At 35.7% G+C, this 20,765-nt stretch overlaps 1 protein-coding gene across 1 annotated transcript; it reads right to left on the bottom strand.

Annotated features, from left to right (window-relative positions):
• Positions 1–14,474: 14,474 nt before the first annotated feature.
• LOC149001030 (uncharacterized) lies at positions 14,475–20,020 on the bottom strand. The gene is made up of 3 exons (XM_089140539.1): positions 19,266–20,020; positions 18,470–18,600; positions 14,475–15,719 (listed from the first exon to the last, which is right to left on the bottom strand). The coding sequence occupies exons 1-3, from the start codon at positions 19,506–19,508 to the stop codon at positions 14,924–14,926; spliced, it is 1,170 nt and encodes a 389-aa protein (XP_088996665.1). The 5' UTR covers positions 19,509–20,020; the 3' UTR covers positions 14,475–14,923.
• Positions 20,021–20,765: the final 745 nt, after the last annotated feature.

Raw genomic sequence — 20,765 nt, 5'->3', positions numbered from 1 at the left:
CTTCACCGTTTGGCTTCTTCTGCTTCTGCGTCTCTCCGGTTCCGATAAATTTGGATTTTGTCTTTAAACTCCGGAGTGATTCGGCTCTCGGTCCTCCGAAAATTGTAAGGATCGGTGATCGAGTAGCATCAATCACCTCCTTGCCTTTCTTAGACTTCGGAGCCTCCTTTGATCGTTCTGAACTAACCGAACGATCCCTTTTAGGGGCAGCCCGCGTGGCTCACGTGGCTCACGTGGCTCCTCCCTTCTTCTGCTAACAAAATTGGACAAGTGTCCCTGAGATATTAATCTCTCAATATCTGCTTTTAGATGACGACAGTCATTTGTATAATGACCATAGTCCTTGTGGAATCGGCAATATTTTTCTCGATCCTGCTGCTCTCCAGGCTTCAAAGGAATTTTAGGTGGCCACTTCAAAATATTTCGCCTTTTGATGATATTTAGAATATCCGCCCGAGGAGCATTCAATGGAGTATACTCACTTTTATCGGGAGACCTTTGGCGCCAAACCTGAGATTTTCCAACCCTATCGCGAACATTCTTCTTCGGCTTCTGCTTTTGTTCAGGAGCCTTCTGTTCCTTAGTGGAGGCTTTATTGTCTCCTTGGCGCACATCTAAGATCTCCATGACTTCGGCCTGCTTCTGGCATCGCTGTACCAACTCAGCATAAGTTGCAGGCATATCCTGTAGTAATAGCTCCAGGAGTTTTCAGTTAGTGAGTCCAGTGAATAGAGCAGTTTTGGCTACTTGCTCATCCAAATTTTCTATCTCCATCGTTACTTTGTTGAATCTTTTCAGAAACTCTCTGATCGATTCGCTCTTTCCTTGTCTGATGGTAAACAAGGTTTCTTCCGTTTTCTTGACCTGTATTCCACTCTGGAATCGCCCTATGAATTTGCGCGCTAACTCATCAAAGTTTACGATCCTTCCAGATGGGAGGTTCGAAAACCACTTTTGTGCTGCTCCAGTTAAAGATGAACCAAAAACCCTGAATAGAATTTCATCAGAATTACCTGAAACTGCCATGGTCTGTTGGTAATAGCCAATATGGGCCGTTGGATCTCTGAAGCCATCGAATATAGAAAAGGTAGGCAAGCGAAAGTTGTGGGGAAACTGATATCCCGCAATTGGCTCAGCAAAGGGGGTCTTCCGAATAACTGAGTAAATATCCTCAGTTATCCTTCCTTTAGCCAACTGCCCTAATTTTTTATTAATGTTGGCCAATTCCTGACCAATCTGAGTCGGGTGATCTTCAGCAATATGATCACGACCTCAAAAAACACAATCTTCACGAGCTATTCGATCATCACGAACGGTTCGTCTGACAGTCGGTGAGTGAGTCCTCACCCCCGTATCCAACCTTGTATTTGAATCAGTTGTACTTTCCTGTGGTCTGTCGAACCGATCGTCCCGCCTAGGTTGAGCGTCAATTCTCCTAGGCCCTCGGTCACCTTCACTAAAGTTCTGACTGATATTCCGATCTTCAGCCAAACTTTGATCACGTGGCAATGCACGCCTCCCTGAATCTCGATGATCAGGTTCTTGTGGTAATACCACTCGTCTGGTGAGCACGCGGAGTGCTTGACTCACCTCCAAGAGTTGAATCTTTACTTGATTCAATTGATCTTGGAATGTATCTGGAGGATTATGTCCTCCCTGACCACCATCTACTTCAAGAGGATGTTGGCTTCCTTGGGGAATGTCTGGATTATTCACTCTAGGGATTTGAACATCGGAATCGCGTTGTGCAGCGGCTGCTGCGGCTGCTGCTGATCTAGTCACCATGGCTTTACAAGTCTTTCCCACAGACGGCGCCAAATGATGCGTCCAAAATCTGCTAAGCCCTTAGATCTCCTCGTGATGACCTGCAAAACGAAAGCGTCAGACGTGGCCCAACCGCTGGGGTCGGGAGTCCACCTCCAAAGGCTAAGTTAGTTGATGAACTTAATCACAAACGGCTCTGCTAGAAGCACAAAGCTAAGGAATGAAAAACTGGGAAAGGTGATCTAGATCGTAAGCCTCTGATAGTTTACGTCTACCAGTGTGTATGTGAATCTGAGTCCCTCACCTCGTAGGCCAGTGAGGTTTATATAGAGTGTACCTTCGAATCTCCTTCGTTGGATGTACTTGAGCCTTCTTCGGGTAGTCGTTGGATCTTAACAGTAGATCCGTTGAGCGATAGACTTCTACTAGTTTGGACTAGTAGAGGACTCCTGAGATAACCTTTAGGTTATCTGATGATTATCCCCGTGATAATGATAAGCAACAGCCGTCAATTTGTGCCTGCCATCATTAGGTTAATTAACCTAATCCATAAGTTGGATTAGGGCGTGCTTGTAGCTGAATTAGTTTTCTTCCTCAGCAAGCTATCTTCTGGATCCGGTTCGCTCGGGAGCAAGTCGATTCCCTCTGTCTCGACCAGGGTCGATGATCAAACCAAGTATGAACCCGGTTCGATCATATTTTCTCCATATCAGTATGAAAAAACATGGTCTGTTATTTGTTTTTTCATTTTTTTATATTCTTTTTGTTGAATATCTTGAATTGTTATGATTCTCTTTATTTATCATATAAGTGGAATTATCTAATTTTTATTTGTTACTTGTGCTAAATAAAAAGGTTATATTGAACAAAGAACACCGGAACTCTTTGTTTTCCGTGGTTAATACCTTACAGCGGCCTTATGTTCAACTGGAAGATCCTTAAATGCCATGGTCACCTCACTGCATTGATAACTATGGTTGGAAGTGTATTAGCTAACAATAAATATCAAACAATTAGCCCATAGGATTGAAGAGTAGGTCAGAGAATCTATCTTCTTATCTTACATAGGGATTAATGGAATTTTGACACATTAGTGATTTGCAAGAGTAAGATTATTTTTTTCCTGCAAAAGATGTGGCTTCTGGGGAGAATATCCTGGAACAATGGAACAACTGAAAACTATAACAGGTTGTACATGGAACACAAAAACAGTGTAAAGCTGTGTTGCAACAATCGTTAAGGGTGGTTGGTGAGATATTTTCTGAATGTTCTCTGCACCAAGAGAAGTCGCATCTGAGCAAGTAGCATATGATGATAGCAAGAGTGACAGCCCACCTCCAACCATGTATAGATGTGGTCTCATTTTTCCATATGGATTGTAATCTTTATATTAGTCCAAAGGGCTGTTCTGTATCCTGAATATTTTGCTTCATCCTGGAAACTAGTGAAAGCAAACAGAGCCTAGTGGAGCATTATTGTAGAAGTATCTGAATCTTTGTTTCAACTCATGCATTGAATCTACTGCAACAAAAAAATTTCAGGTTTTCAACTTGGACCTGTCCTACATTCCATCTCCAATGCTGGATTGACAATTGATACACAACCACTCTGATTGTTCAAGAATCAAATCAAAACCAAACCAGATTGGATTTCAATCTAATCCCAATACCCAACCTGCCTCATTAGTTTACATTTTTTGACCAATCTGACTTAACAGATCTGAAAGGTGATCCAAAATGCATCAACATAAGAATCCCATTGCATGACATATATTTTGTTAATTAATTGGTACAGCATGAGTTGCTCTATTTGGAAATTACCTGTGTTGTTTTGTTACTGTTGTATGTCTTGTCGTTGATAGGAGTGCAAAATTTGCAACCATGCTTGAGATCACTTATGAATGCAAAATTTGAAATGTTGCTGAGTATCCATTACAAGTAATGTGAAACTGTTGATCATGCTTATGGTGCAATATGATGAATGGTTGACGTGTGATAATTGTCCATGCATGATAGATGCTGAAGATATAATTTTTTTTGGCTTGCGTTGGCTTTGGAGTGGAATCTATTAAGAATGACAGGTGGCTCTCTGTAATAGATGCATGACGATCATGAAGTTTGTGGTTCTCTGTTTTGAGATGGAATATATGAATGTTGACGTTTTGGGAAGATAAAAATAGAAGCATCAAAGCTATTATTGTCCTCAGTGAGCACTACTGTGATTCAGGCTGACTAATATGCTTTACTGTTGTGCTTTCTTGGTTCTTTTGTATTAGCCTTTCATGTTATCTGGTTCTTCTCTATGCTGTATCTTTGAGCCCCAATTAGCTATCCAAAATGTGCCCTGGCTTACTAATTTCTTGATAGAATATGTTACCATGACCTGTATCTTGGAATCTGAAAGTGGGTGGTAATTTGTTGCCCCATGTTCATGCTATCCATATTGCTAACTTCTTCTTCTTCTTTTTTTTTTTTTTTTCTTTTTCTTTCTGGGGGGGGGGTGGTGGTTGAAGTGGTAGAATGCTGACCCGAAGTCAGCTCAGGTTCTAAGTGTAGAGAAATCTGGCGTTGGAAGGAATAGGCCTCCGTGATGAATGTTTTGTGTGTGCTTTTCTTTTGTTTTATTTTTAAAATTAACTTTAGCGTGGTGGAATGTTGAGCACCTGTAGCACAAACTGCATGCTGTCTTAGCCATTTTTGTACTTTGCAAGAACATGGTTCCTCCAAGCCTCCAGGCATTGGCATGGCCAACAAGCATTAATTTATTAATAATGGTGTGGATTAGAGGATAGATTTCTGCTCTGGGCAACAATGCACCCCCGCCCCCTTGGCTTCCAAGGCTATTAGCTGCCTTATTTGCCAAGGCCCCAGTCCCAAAACCTGATGAACTTGCTCTCTGTTGTCACTTAATTTCAATTATTTCTCATTTCTAGCCCTAGATGTTTATATAGTCACACTTTTACCCTTTATCTTTAATGTTTGGACCTTTACTACCCTATGATATGCCTATTTTCATGCTTAAATAGGACTATTATGTGGAAAATATGGCATGGGCTGCAACAAATGGCATTCATCTTGGCATTGAGGCAGCTTGGCACTGCCCTGGTTCACTTTGGCTCCATCATCCTTGCTATATATAATTTTGGCTCTTCTCAGCTGCGAAGGTGTAGATTTATTACCTGGGAAAATTTTAGGTCTTTAGCTTAATTGTTGTGATCAAGGTCATTGGAAGGTATTTGTAGGCAGGAGTAGACCAATCCAGAGGTTTATGCTGATGTTTGAATTAAGTCTTCCACTGTCTTCTCGTCCTTAGAACATCAGGTTGCAACTAAGGAGATAGATCCTGGTAGATGACAATACATACATGGTATTATTGTTTTTGTTCTGTTGAGCTCATATATTGGGTAGAAATTCCTTGTGTGAATCAGAAATTAGCAAGTTAATATGCTAATGAAATTATTTCTTGATTAAAAGGTATGCCTGATATTCTATTGACTATTGATCTGTGACAAGTACGGTAGCATTAGGCTTCTTTGGTTCTTCTCTTATATCCATTGCAGAAGTGAGAGAATAATGAAATTTCTCTAATTTTTCATGGTGCCATATACTAGGGGATTGAAAGATTACAACAGTACGTTTGTTTTGACCTCTTCTGATTGTTCAGACCCATGGTTGTGGCCTAGTGATGCTTTCCCAGGTCCCCTTAATACAGGAAGGTATAATTGACACCTAACCGTGCAAAGTGTGAAAATGTGCTACACCCAACCAGGAAGGGAGGAAAAACTAGGTCATGTGTGTTCATATATACTTGTACAGACCACAAGAAATTAAATTCTTATACCATGAGATGTTTATGTGTGTATATGTGTTTTCATCTGATACCCACAAAAAATAAAATGCTTCCATCCATATATGGTGCTTTTTGGTTTTTCTTTCTTTCTTTCTTTTATTCACTGTTAATGATATAATGGATTCTCGTTATGCCATTGATGTTGAGATATACAGTGGATGTAATATTGCCCCAAGCTATGCAATCTTGGATTGGATTCTGAAAGCAACTTTTGTGAGAGGCAATCTACTCTGATGACATTGCAAATTTTTGTTGGGGGATCATCTAATAAGGCAGCCTCAGCATGAACATAGATGGGGACCAAGGCAGAAATTATATAAAAAAGACAAGGCCATTATTCACAAGAACGGTGTCTGGGGATCTGATATGGACAGCCGGTACGAAGATTAGCTGCTGGATGTTGGTGGTATATTCTATTAGTTCCTGTTTTCAGTTATTAGCAATCTATTTTTAGATATGGAAGATAGGCTTAGCAAGCTTTTCCTCAGAAAGTTTCTATTTTTCAGACTTTCTATTTTGTAAAGCTTTGGCCAAACTACAAATATTAAATAGGCCACATCAGTTCTTGAATGAAGACTTGATTAATGGATTTCTATTGCTTCCCAGCAATTTTTTTTTCTAATAAAAGAATTGTTTCAACAGCTGAGATAGTTTACTGTTGTTCTCTCCTTTCCTTCTTATCCTTTTTGTTGTTGTTTCATATGTAAAAAGTAAAGTTAAATTAAAAGTCTCAGTTGCTCATGTTTTCCATCTTTGTGCTATAGTTCTTGGCTGCAATTGATCTCCTGCACTGGTTTCCTCCATTTCAAATTTGGGTTTTCCATTGTTAAGTACTTACTGCTCTTGTCCATTGTTTCCTCCCCAGCCCCAAAAACTGTTGTTATTATTGATTAGACTGCATTGTTGGTTCAATGTTGACTTCATAAAAACCCTGAGCAGTTACAGATGTTTCAAGTTTTAACAGCTTGATTGTTATGGCATGTTGCACATTTTAAGCCTTCAAATCATTTGGTGAAAGAGTACTGATTAAAATTCATCTGAAAGTCATCATCTATAAATAACATATTCCCCTGCACAACCACATCCAATTAAACATCTAATAAAATTTTTCTTGCAAGTTAATTCAAAGCCATGGACAAGGCTTCAATCAAGTTGGTCATTTTGCTCGTTTTCTCTCTTACTATTTCAGGTATGTTCTCATGTGTGTATAAAGCAGGTCGAATATTAGTGGATCTATTCATAGATATCTGTGATATGAAATAGCAACAAAGGAGTTTCTAGGGGCACCATTGTATGTAGCTATACGATTTGTTGTTTTATTTGTTGCAAATCACCATTTGAATCATCAAAATCTGCTTCCATGGTTTGAATTGTGGAAAAATGAATGTGTTTTATCTTTAATAAATAAAAAGAATTGTATCCATTTGTGTAAAAGGAAAAATTGGATTCAATCGTTAGAAAACATACTTAACCTAAGCAATAATGCCTTGTGTCTAGGACCTTTTTCAAGGGCTAGTTAGTTAGTTACCTTATTGCAAGGTGCCTTACACTATTTATATTGGTGCCAGATTAGTTGATACATGTTGTTGGCAAAGACATTGAATTGAAGGTAGTAAGTTAATGAAGATTCCCAACAAGTGCTAGTAAGGATAAACTTCTAAATCATTTGGTAAAAGAGTAATAACTAAATTTCATTTTCATGTGTTAAGGTTGAAATACATCACCTATAAATAGCATGCCGCCTTGCACAACCAGATTGGATTAAATATTTATTAAATTTTTTTCTTGCAAGTTAATTCAAGATTGTGGACAGGACTAATCAAGTTGGTCATTTTGCTCTTTTTCTTTCTTAATGTTTTGGGTCTGTTCTCATGTGTTCATGGAGCAAGTCGAGTACCAACAGATCTATTTTTAGATGTCTGAAGAGATAAAATAACAAAGAAACTATCACCAAGAATTTCTTACTCAGACTGCTTGCCATCTTGGGTTCTCCATTTTATTGCTATACGATTTTGTTTCCCCAAATCACCCTTTGAATCGTTTAAATCCACCACCGGGGTTTGAATTAGGGTCAAACAAATGTGCATTTGGCTTAAATAAGTAAAAAGAATTGTATCCATTTATAGTGGTTTTATCTTATTAAGGATCTTTCATAGTGGAAAATTTACATACACTATTTTGGTCAAGTACTAAGAATGTGATATTTAGGTTTATGTGAAAGGAAAAATGGATTAAATTATTGAAAAACATACTTATCAAGGCAATGATGCCTTGTGTCTAAGCTTTTTTTGGAGTGTTGGTCATCTTATTGTAAGGTGCCTTACACTATTTATAGTGGTGTCAAATATGGTATTGGCTGATCAATTATTTTTGTTGCACCAGGGTATTTGGTGACAACCATTAATTATTACTTATTTGTGCAAATCTACCAATAAATATAATATACTTTCTTGCACAATCACATCTAAAGTGAAATATATATTAAATATCTATTAAAATTTCTCTTGCAAATTAATTCAAAGTCATGGACAAGGGTTCAATCAAGTTGGTCATCTTGCCCTTCTTTTTTTTTTTTCTTATTGTTTCAAGTATGTTCTCACATATGCATGTAATAGGTCAAGTGCTATCAGATATATTCACAGATGTCCATGAACATAAAATAACAACAAATGAGCTATCACTAGGACATTGTTACTTGAACTACCATCCTAAGTATACTATTGTATATAACTTCTCATGGCTGTTAATAGTGTTATAGCAGTGTTTGTAGTTCTATTTTACCATTTCTTTATGGAGATTCGAGGTGATCATATGCAATTATAGAAGCCACCTGCACATTTCTCAAGATGGAAGTGGAGATTTTCTGCATATCATGGATGCAGTTAATGCTGCTCCTAATCATGCACCGCACCAATACATAATTTATATAAAGAGAGGGAGGTATTTTGACTACACTAAATCTAATCTTATGTTCATCAGTGATTGAATGGATGCTACGATCATATCAGGCAATCGTAGCAACGGTATCGGCTGGAGTACCTTTAAATCAGCTACTGTCAGTAAGTAAACTATCATATTTATCATATTTTTAATGAGTTTAGAATTTTTTTTTGATTAATATACTTGTTGTGTGTATATAAATAATTTTTTTTAATAATTATTAAGATAACTAGCCAATGAGTTTTTGATTAGTTTGCTTGGAATGTTACATCCACCTTAACAAACTCACTAGAACAGAAAAACAATAAGATTCTCATGTTTAAAACCTCTTCTATATGTATCTTTGCTTGTATTGTTGAAAGTTGACATGACCAGTTGCTTGTGCATGCTCCACGACTTATTCTTTTCATACAAGAGACTCCCATTAACACTAGTCCCAAGGGTTTAAAGTAGAGGCAAAATGCATTTGTGTTTTATCTTAAATAAATAACAAGGATTTTAACCATTTACAATGACTTTATCTTATTAAAGATCTTTCATATTAAAAAAATTTAACTACACTTAAATAAAAATGTTTCCACTGTTCGCTATTGCTGAAGACTCCTTTGAAGAAATATAATAAAATAATAATGGATTGGTGTGCTATTCTTTCCCTAAGTTGTATCAAAAGAATTTTGTAGAACTATGCATGTGATGGTAATTTAATAGATCTATAGATTCATTTTCTTGTGTTTGATGCTGCTTTTGGATCAGTTATTAAAGTCTATATTTGCATCAATATTTGTGACTTACTATAAATAAATTTTTTTTTTTTTTTATCAACAATGAGAGATTGCAAGTTTGCAGTTGATATAGTGAACATTCAAATTGTAGCCATTAAAATTGCAGGTTGCATCCAATCATCTCCAAGGATTTTAAGAGTACAAAGAAAATTTTTTCTTAAGAGGAAAACTATATCAATGTGAGAATAGTTTCAATTCTAAGCAAGATAAGCAAACCATTGGATTAGTATGTGCAACGTTCTTAAATGAATATTTGGGGCGTGGGGGTCATATAAGGATAATTGATTGTGGACAGAGAGAATGTAGCTTGTATTATTTTTGTAATCAACGTTATTTTTTTCTTTAACTTTTACTTCAATTTTACATGGGTATAGTTCTTCTATAAAGATGCACCATTTGTGTCTTTTAGACCTCCAATAAGAGAGTTCGGATCTGCGACGCACGGCGCTTCCTGACCACAAAAACCTGTGGGGCCCACGATGAAAAACACTTTTTGAAAAAAAAAAAAAAAAAAAAAAACTTTTTCACCAGTGGGACCCACTAGTTTTTGTAGTCAGGAAGCCATGGGGGAGCACTCTCCCGACGGGAGAGATGATCCGGATTCCCAATAAGATGGTTAAAGTGTGCAAGTGAATTCTTATATTGAATGTGAAAATATCTACAAATTTTATATTTGTTTCTTTAGTTTTATTTTATTTTTTAAATTCATTTCATGTCTAGATAAGGTAGGTTTTAACAATGTTGTAGCCATTGTGGTGAAAAAGGGGTGGCATTGGTATGATAATCGGTGGACCACAATTGTAGTTTGAGATTAAGGTATATAAATAGGCTCTCAACAAATTTTCTAGGAGACTACGTGGGAAATTTTGCCCACCCCTTTGTGCAAAAGACTTCGGCAACGAGTTTGCCTATATATATATATTGATGGATCATATCCAGTTATGATGGTTTCATCATATTAATGATCTTTCATAGTTGTAAAATTTAGAAGCATTTTACACATTTTATGCACAAATAAAAGCTCAATTCTTTCAAGATTTATGGTTGAATAGTGCACTATGTTGAATTTCATTCCCCCCCTTTTATCGTGGGTATAATATTGTTTATCACATATTTTTGTTTCTTGGCAAGTGAAACTTAGTGCAATGGAAAAAAATTTCTTCATTGTGATTTCAAGTTGTCATATTTTTAAGTTTTGAAAATAATTTTCCTAAGAAAATAAGGATTATGTTAAGTACAATAGGATCTCCCTAAAACAGTAGTAGGAGCCTTGTGTACCTAGTAGAACATTTTACCTCTTATTTTTTACTTGGAATTGATAACTTTATATTAAGGGTGGAGAGTATTATATATACTGCATGAAGCATCGAACTCGTGATCTCTTCACTAAAAGGTGTCGGTCATTATCAATTAAACAACCCTTTGTGTTGGGTTTGACCATCCTTAAGTTTAGCACATAAGGTGGCATTTATTAGGTGAAGAGCTCACTTTCTTGTATAATGGTAGGGAGAAGTAAATTCTCATGTGAAGAAACTAACTGACAAAAAAAGAAAAGAAAAAAAGGCTTGTTGAGTACTTTTCTAGGAGAGATAAAAGTATTTTGAAAGTGATTTTCCACCTATACCTTTTGAAGAGTGAATATCGAGTAGAAGTCATTTTGGAGAAACGTTTTGACTTTTCTTTAATGTTTATCTTTTGAAGTCATTTTCTTGCAGTCTTTCATGCTCTTGTTATCTACAGTTTGGAGGAAATATCTAAGTTTTTGGTATTTTATTTTGAGTTCAAGAGGTGAGAAATAACCATTTTTGTTGTGTTCTTGTTGGTTTCTCCAAGTGTTGTGTTCTCACTTTGATGATTGGGTTATCTTTAAGATTTGATAGAAAGATTAAGAATAAGTGTTGTTTATATAAACCTATTATTTACCATCTAGTGGAACATTTATCTGGAGCTAGGCCCCATGGTTTTTACCTTAATTTTGAATGGTTTTCCACATAAAAAAAATATGGTATTCATGTGGTTGTTTGTCTGATTGTTTGTTTGTGTTTTAGTTGTTTCCATATTGCAAGTCATTCATATATTGTCTTTGATTCATACATAAACGGAAAATATTTGATTCCCAAAACATGGTATCAGAGTTAGGTTGTGTGTATTCATGTGTGAATTAAAAATGGATTCCGGTATCCTCTAAGATGATAAGTGATGAACACATTTATGTGTGAAATCTTAGGGCATAAACATAGTTTTTACTCTATTATCACCTATTTTGAGAATATTGGAAAGAGAAAGAAGACATTCAATAAGATATCCATGATCATCGGAGTTTATTATACTTACCCAAAGTGGTGAACCATAAAACTTCAAGGAAGCAATAATACATGAGAAAAGGAACCAATGGAAGAAAGCTATACAAGAAGAGCTTAAATCCTTGCATAAGAATAAAATTTTTGAGTTTTTGTGCTACCTAAGAGTAAAAAAGAGTTGAAAAACAAGTGGGTATACAAGCTAAAAATGAAGAAGACAAGAAGAAAGTGAGTTACAAGGCAAAACTAGTTGTAAAAGGATTTGAGCAAAAAAAGGGAATTGATTTTGATGACATTTTCTCTCCCATTGTGAAGATGACTTCAATTTGAACTATCCTTGATCTAGCTGCAAGTCAAGACTTAAACAAATTGAGTAGTTAGATGTAAAACAGTTTTCCTACATGGTGATTTAAAGGAATAAATCGACATAGAATAACCAGAAGATTTTGTTGTGAAAGGGAATGAACATGTGATTTGTAAGTTAAAGAAGAGTTTGTATCGGCTGAAGCAAGCGCCTCGACAATGGTACGAGAAGTTTGACACTTTTATGATACGTCATGATTTCACAAGAACCAATTCAAATCATTGTGTTTACTTTAAAAAAAATTAGATTCTTCATTTATTATTCTCTTTTTATATAAACCCCTTTGATCTATATAATAGAATAGATAGTCAATTCTGACGCGTGGATATATGTTCATTGTAGGGAAATATATTACTTTAATTGACAGGTTGAAGAAAAATTTGAATAAAGCCTTTAATTTGAAAAACCTTGGACCTACAAGACAGATTTTGGGCATGACAATTAAGTATGATAGAAATAATAAGCTATGGCTATCATAAGAAAAATATATTTAGAAACTACTTGAAAAGTTCAACATGAAGAATGCCAAGCCTATGAGTGTAGACCATTGGCAAATCATTTCAAATTGAGTATCAAATTGTCTCCGACAAATGACAAAGAGAAGAAAAAGATGGAGAAGATCCCCTATGCATCTACCGTAGGGAATTTGATGTATGCTATAGTTTGTATGAGACTCGATATAATACATGCATGTGGAGTTGTTAGCAGATACCTTGCAAATCCAGTTAAGAAAAATTGGGAAACTGTTAAATGGATTTGTAGGAATCTAAGAAGAACGTCTAAAGTGTGTCTATCTTTTGGAGGTTTATCGTCCATGGTAGAAGGCTATACAAATTCAAATATAGTAGGTGATTTGGATAAGAGGAAGTCCATTTTGAACTACTTATTCACTTTTGCAAGGGGGGCTATCTCATGGCAGTTAAAACTACAAAATTGTGTTGCATTTTCAACTACAGAAACTGAATATATTGTTGCAACTAAAGCTTGTAAAGAAATGTCTTGGTTAAAACATTTTCTTATGGAGTTGGGTTTGGAGCAGAAGGAGTATGTGGTGAAGTGTGGCAATCAAAGTGCCATTGATCTGAGCAAGAATGCTATGTTCCACTCTAGGATGAAGCATATAAATGTAAGATATCATTGGATAAGAGATGTTCTTGAGAATTGTTGACGATAAACAAGATTCATACTAATAGGAATTTATCAGATATAATGATGAAGTCAGTGCCAAAGGAGAAACAATGAGCTTTGTAGATCCTTGGTAGGAATGCACAGCTTATGAGTTTTCAACATGGGAGAGCCTCTTCATGTGAATGGAGGGGGAGTTTGTTGGGTTTTATCCATCTTGGGTCCAACCACATGAGATGACATTTATTGAGTGGAAGAACCTATTTTCCTGTAAAGTGGAAGGGAGAAGTAAATTCTCATGTAAATAAACCAACTAACAAAAAGAAAAAGAGGATTGTTGAGTACTTTTCTAGGAGAAAGAAAAGTATTTTTGCAAACGACTTTTCCTATACCTTTTGGAGAGAGAATATCGAGTAGAAGACATTTTGGAGAAACATTTTGACTTTTGGAGAAGAAGAGCAAAAAAAATATTTCAGCAAACATTCTCTTCTTTATTACTTATTTTTTTGGGTCATTTTCTTGCAATCTCTTATGCTCTTGTTATCTACAGCTTAGAGGTAATTCTAAGTTTTTTAGTATTTTATTTTGAGTTTTTAAGATGTGAAAAAGAACTATTTTTTTTGTATTCTTGTTAGTTTCTCCAAGTGTTTTGTTCTCTCTTTGATGGTTGTGTTACCCTTAAGATTTGGTAGAAAACTAGTGTTGCTTGTAAACTCATTATTTACCATATAATAACATTTGTCTAGATTAGGTCCTGTTGTTTTTACCTTCATTTTGAAGGGTTTTCCACGTAAAAAATTTCTAGTGTTCATATGGTTGTTTGTTTGATTGATTGTCTTTGTTTTATTTATTTATTTTTTGTATTTATTTTTTATGTCTTGCTTGTCTTGCGGAAGAATTCGATTCCACATTTCGGTACCTTTGACCTTATTTTAATACTCTTCTCATCTCTTATGTTTGGAATTAAATCACCTTCATTTTATTGTGTTTTTTCAATTGCCTTTGTTTTCTTTATCCTTTGATGTTTTATAATGTAAAATTAAGTTCATTTTGAGTCAAATGGATCTATCATGGAAGTGATGCTGTTTAGAAGGCATTTTTTGGGTGCAGGATCTCCACGCAATTTGCCCCCTACACTTATTTAGTACCCTTGATAGAAAGGTCCATTGTTCCATTTCTCTTGCGGGTCCATAAAGAAGGTTGACCCAAAAACAACTGGTCATTCAATTGAAGGATGGATTTGAGTGCAATGGAAAATATAAAAAAACCCCTAATTTGGCAACATTTTTTTTTTTTTTCTTTTTATTTTCTTGCCAATGTTTGAGGATATAAAATAAAAAACTTGACATAGAGCTGAATCATAAGCTCCAAAAAATGGATGGAAAATGATCACATTTATGTTTGGGACACAGTATTTCTTGACATTATATTTTCTACACAAAAATAAATAATGGGAAATCTATCCTGCTTTGAATTCCCCCCAAACAATATTAAAACGTTGTATGCACCAAGAACACACTCATGGGATTCACAGTGACACTTCACTTCTCGTTCTCGTCTGTTTACTTCTCTCAAGCAACTTCCTGACTTGGAACTCTCCAACTGTTACAGATGATGATGATTCTAAGCCAATCACTGAGCAGCAAGATGTCTTATTTGACATTTCCTTTCATATCCCATTATGGAACTATAATCTGCACGTATCACCCTGCTTGATTGAAGTCCAGGCACAGGGTTTTGGTTCTATTGTTCAAAAGTGAGAAATAAATGAGATATTATGATTGTGCAATGGATCAAGACTAGTCAAGAGCAGCTTTGTTTCTTCTTCCAGTTATTGGCTTTGGCAAGCCATCAAATATAGGCCTGGCAATAGTGGCAGCTGAGAAAGCCTGCAAGTCTGACTTCAAATTCCACTTCGAAGTTGGCCAGATGGAAGAGGAGTTGCTGTTATTGTTGTTGTCCTGGTCCTGCAAACTGGGAGTGCTTGATGATTTATGCACTCCAGACATCCCATCAGCTACAACAGAGTCCCCCAGACCCACAGGAACTGGGTACAACCAACCTGCTTCAGCGTCAGCTGCAAGATTTGTTCGACTACCAGATTTTGGCCTCAGAGCTATACCCCTTCCAGCTGTTGTCGAGAAACTGCTGCCACCACTAGTATCCTTCTTCAACAACATTTCTGGGGTGCAAGAAGCAGAGTCATTTTCGGATTTCTGCCGCCTGCGGACAGATTTATCATTTGACCTCTCCTCATCAAGATCCCCAGCTTCCGTAGCAGGCAGATCCAGCACTTCACCATTCTGGGACAAGAAACCATTAATACTCCTGGACTTCCGATTGAAGCCAGAAGACAAGTCAAGAAATGGTGAGGACTTGGGCAATTCATCTTCCAAGTAATGAGCACTGTCTTTGTAAACTGTCATCTCTGTTTCTGCTACCCCATTGTTACTAGACTGCTTAAGCCCATAGTACCCCTGCAAAGAGTTCATGGCTGGAGAAACCTTCTGTTGAGATGATTTCAACCTTAGTGACTGAAGCGATTCCAACACATCAGAATGCCTGCGAGATGGACTTTGTCCACTAATCTTCTCACTGCAGAGATAGGTACACAAAATGCCACAATAAAGCCTTTGAAATACGCTAATTCCTAGCATTCCAAAAGCAAGATTACAAGAAATAGCACCTTTAAACACTGTTTTGCAGTTAACAGAAGACTCTGCTAAAAGATGTCGCATTTGGGATTATGTTAGCTCAATATCTGTTCTACCTTAAGATTGAACATCATCCCAAGGTATTAAACATTAAACTCGACATGATCTCATATTAAAAAATAAGGATCTTTCCGAAACAAGACTTGAGAATGTGCAGTTCAAACATCGGTGGAAATGATTATTTTGCTTTGAACATTATACTCCTAATATAAAGACCGAATAACCAATTTAGAACCCAATAAAGGTGTGATCAGATCAACCAACGAAAGGAAGATCAGAGTTCAATAAATAAGACTCAGTTTCCACCATGTTGAACCTCAGACGAACTGCCGTGTTAGATACACACTGCGTTTATTTAGGGTAACTTAATTTACCCCCCCCCCCCCCAAAAAAAAAAAAAGTTCTTGCTATTATTAATAGGAAAACCTTTTTGTGTCCAACTTAATTACATCAGATTTTGTGCACATCCACCATCAAATACAAAGTTTTAATTAGGATAGAATATTACAGGCCCAGATCCAGTTCACCAGCCAGTGCACCAGATGGCGCATCAGATGTGTTTCTGACCTTTACCATACAAAATGCATAGATGCACTGTTCAATCCACCACGTGGATGCATCGGCCTGTGTGTTGGACTCAGAAAAATCCTTTAGGGCCAAAGCAGTAGGGAAAGATATTCCATGTCAATGCCCCATTAGTTTTACTCTACCATCACATGTTAATAAACAAGCTACAGTTAGTTTTCATGAACTTCAATTCCCGAGCATATGGATCTAAGAATTGACTTCATAAGCTCTCATGGTTCTTCATAAGTTTCTTGCAGCATCTATACTGTAAGTATTGTTAGCTTTGAAAGAACAACAACCAACTTGATTCTTACATAATCAAATTTGCATGGTCAAAATCCCTAACTTAGATTATAGCATCAAAATGATCATTTAGATCCTCCTATGTTTCATGCTTGTGAAAAGGATTAAACAATAGCACAAGAACTCCATCAAAGCAATAGTAATTAAGCAAAAGTTAAATCTTGGTTCAAGTTCTCCTACTTATCTCCTTATGAAATACTTCTGTGAACAAAGAGCAATTACATGGACACCTAATAATTTTCCTTAAAATGGAAATTTGAAGAAAGAAAGTAAAATATCCCCCAAGATATACATGAATTATTACTGAATAACAAAAAGTTATGAACTTCATTAAAGGTGAAGCCATAATGATCAATAAAATTAAGACATGACAAATAACGTTAATAAATACCACCGTAATATGATAAGCATACACATGTTTCAGACAGAAAACAAGAATTCACAAAAGAGACTAAGGGCCTATTTGGTTACGCGAATCCAGAGATTTCAAATCTCTGAATTCACAAATGGGAGATTTTTACCTGTTTGGTTGTGTGAATCTCTAGATTTATGAAATCTAGAGATTCACATTTTTACACTAAAAACATGAATCTGTAGATTTATGGGTATGAGATGAAATCCAAAGATTTCACCCATACTATCAAAGTGCTAAAGATTTGAACCATAATTCAATAAATATTTTTTTGGGATAAATCTAGAAATTTCATTCCAAAAATTCAAACTAACCAAACAGTTAATTTTACGAACCATGACTCTAGAGATTTGAAGTCTGTACATTTGAAATCTCTAAATTTTTTAAATCTACAAACTCAAGTAACCAAACAGGCCCTAAAAGCATTGACATGCCCACAAGTTACAAGTGGGAAACTCACTATGTTTTTATGGTCAGTATAATTGCTGATGTAAATCAACTGCATGACTGTCAACATTCTTTAATCCATCTTATGATTTTGTTAGTCTTTTTTTTTTTTTTTTTTGGATGAATGTAATATGACTTTGTTAGTCTTGAAAAGCCAATAGAAAGGATTATCAATTAAGGTCCTCTAAACACTCAGATTGTTGCTTATGTTCTCTCACTAACTGAACCAGTTTTACCTGTCAAAAAATAAATAAATAAAGCTAAAAGACGACCATCTTCTTTTATTTAACTCTAAACTGTGTTTCCAAAATCTCCAGAACCAAAAGCTTTCAAGATTAGATACTTCAACTTCTCAAAAGTGATGACACCATTAAATATCCCAAAAGCCCCTTTTCTACAATGTGCTTGATACAATTTTTTATTAGGAGATACAGACTCATTTTTAGTGCATACTGAGTTTCTAGATCGATATTTTCCATTATTTTCTTTAAGTTAGTTATGCTAAAGCCTCTTGTTTAGAAAGCAAGGACAAACGTTGGCTTTCAGAATTGTGAACGGCCCTTTTCCTCACAACTTTCACACTCTTGTTAGCAGAAAAAAAGTGAACGGTTGAAGAACATAACATTCACCAGGATTTGTAGTTTGAGATAGGAAGGAGAAGCTTACTCTCTTCTGAAATTAGTATGAAAATATTCAATGCATTTGCCAAGTCAGAAACTTTTCCCATATCCACAAGAGAAAGAAGAAAAAAAAAGCATGAAAGTTGGATAAGAAAGCTCACAGGGAAGCCTTAATGGTTAAGGTTTTCAGGTAGACATTCATGAAGAAATCATTAATATGAATAGGTTAGAGAACAAGAGTAACGAGTTTTTTGCAAGAAAAAAGTAAGAGCAGGGTAGTACCCTGGGGTAGCTGATCCATTTGCTACAATCGGAGATGGTGGATGCCTTCCTGGTAATGGTATTTGCAAGGACTTGAGAGCAAACATTTGAAGATCCGTAACCAAGTTATTCATCCTTTTAATGTCTGCCACCTAGAACATCACAAGCCAATTATATCAAGGGGGAAAGAGAATGAAAGAACAAAATAAACCATCAAAATATCTTAGAAGGCCTGACTTAAAATGTTTTCAGCCTCAATTACTGCAAAAAAGAATGCATGGTTTTGTATAAAGATAAACCTTAACAATGACTTAATCAAAAGCAACAAAGACCTGTGCTGCCTCATAACCAGAACATATACTTGTTGGATGAAACGTAAACCGAAGCTAATGATGCTCTTCCCCAGACTAGCTTTTCCCGTTGGCTTTATCAACAATACTTGTTGCTAGTAACTTATCAAATATCTAGAAACTACTTAATCAGTGACATGCCTTGTTATGTGGATTCAAATGAATGCCTTTCTGAAAACTGAAGGGAAAAGAAGAAAAAAAATCTTCTTGCATAACTATCTGAAATTATAGAACTGCATTCAACTGGGAATGACAAACATCAACATTAAAACCAGACATGAGCTACACGAACTTGAAATCGTTAAAGAAATTTCTCAAAAAAGTATTATGAATTTCTAGATGCCCATTCTGTTTGAGTAATTACTCTGGCTTAAATCAAAAGCTTAGATGAGTCACAAGGACAAGAACCCAGAAAACAAAACGGCTTAAAAATCAGAGAACACCAATTGGGTTATTAATAATTATACCTCGACACCATACTTAATCGCCACGCCTGCAAGAGTATCCAACTTCGACACAGGATGTTCGATATAATTATGGCCACCGATGGAAGTCGACGGCGTTGACGGAGAAGGAGAAGAAGCAGATGCAGAGAACAGAAGCAAATTAGTGGACATTGGCGACTGATCGTTTTCTCTGGTTTCACGAACTTGATCTATCCCAAACAGGTGATTGCCATTTCCATATCCATGAACTTTCTCGAGCTGCATCTCAAAACAACTCCTCTAATCAAATACCCCAAACAAAAATTAGTGGGGAACACCCTAATTCTGCCAGCCCAAAACAACTCTGGTCAAAATCCTCATTAATAATCCTTGAAAACCAACGAATATCAAAAGGGTATTAAAATTCTCCCTCTTTTCGCATAGATCCGGCAATGCCACACCAAAATCCCAGAAGAACTTCACGGAAAAACCCACCGTGATTAGCGCAGGAAAAGCAGCAGCATTTGCGTGAATTTCATGACAAGAGATTAAATGAATAAGAAAAAAATACAAAACCCAGATTGCATTAGAGATGGAAGTGAAGGTTTCTTCAGATCTCTACCTCCTGGTATCGGATTTGATTTTATTTTGTTGTAATAATGGTGGAATTCTAGTCTGAAAAATGGTTCTTCTGTTCAAACATCTATCTATGGCCACGAAAAGAAAATTCTTTAGAAAACAAAAACACAAAAGAGATTATAAAAATTTTAATATTTTTAGTTTACGCGTTTTATGGGCTACCGTGTCGTTTGTTAAATGACTGCCAATCCCATCCGCGTTGCTGTTAAGTAAACAAAAGCAAGCAAAAATAAATAATTCAATCAAATTTAAAATTCTCTGAAAGAAAAAAAAAATCATCTTCTCGTCTGGTGAAGATGATTTTTTTATTTAATTTTTAGAAATATTTTTTAGGATCAAAATTCTTGTTGAGGTTCCTTGGATGTGAAAGAGTAAAGAAAACACATATTATTCTCACAGAGATATCATTTTTGCAAACATAACTCAATAAAATCACAAAAATATCTACAGAATATGTAATTATATTTTAAATATAATAATTTCACTCATTCAATTCTTGTTGTCACGTACCCATCAGATACACCCGTATAGGATTATAAGAAATTCATTCATTTTTGTTTTTTAATCTAATCTCAAAAAGCTTTCGATACAGGTGTATAGGTGTATGGGGACTGTCATGTTTGTCACATTTGTCACTTTAATAGAACTTTGCATCCAACAAAGAACTTAAAATTTAGCTGTTTAAAAATATAATATCATATATATATAAAGAAATTTACCAAAATTAAAATGAATAAATACACTTTTTTTTTTTTTGGTCATTTCTAGTCACCGACAATTTCCAGCTGTATGTATTGAGACATTGTTTCGCAACTTCTATGCTTTTGTCATTTGTATTGTCTAGTCTTTCAAGGATAAAAATATAATAAAAAAAATAATCATATGATGCATTAAAATGACTTC

This window comes from Hakea prostrata, chromosome 11, assembly GCF_041222555.1.
Source record: "Hakea prostrata isolate BN-2017 chromosome 11, UWA_Hpros_2, whole genome shotgun sequence".
Lineage (NCBI taxonomy): Eukaryota > Viridiplantae > Streptophyta > Magnoliopsida > Proteales > Proteaceae > Hakea > Hakea prostrata.
Note: the sequence above shows the minus strand (reverse complement) of the source record. Positions and strands in the feature narration are given on the sequence as shown.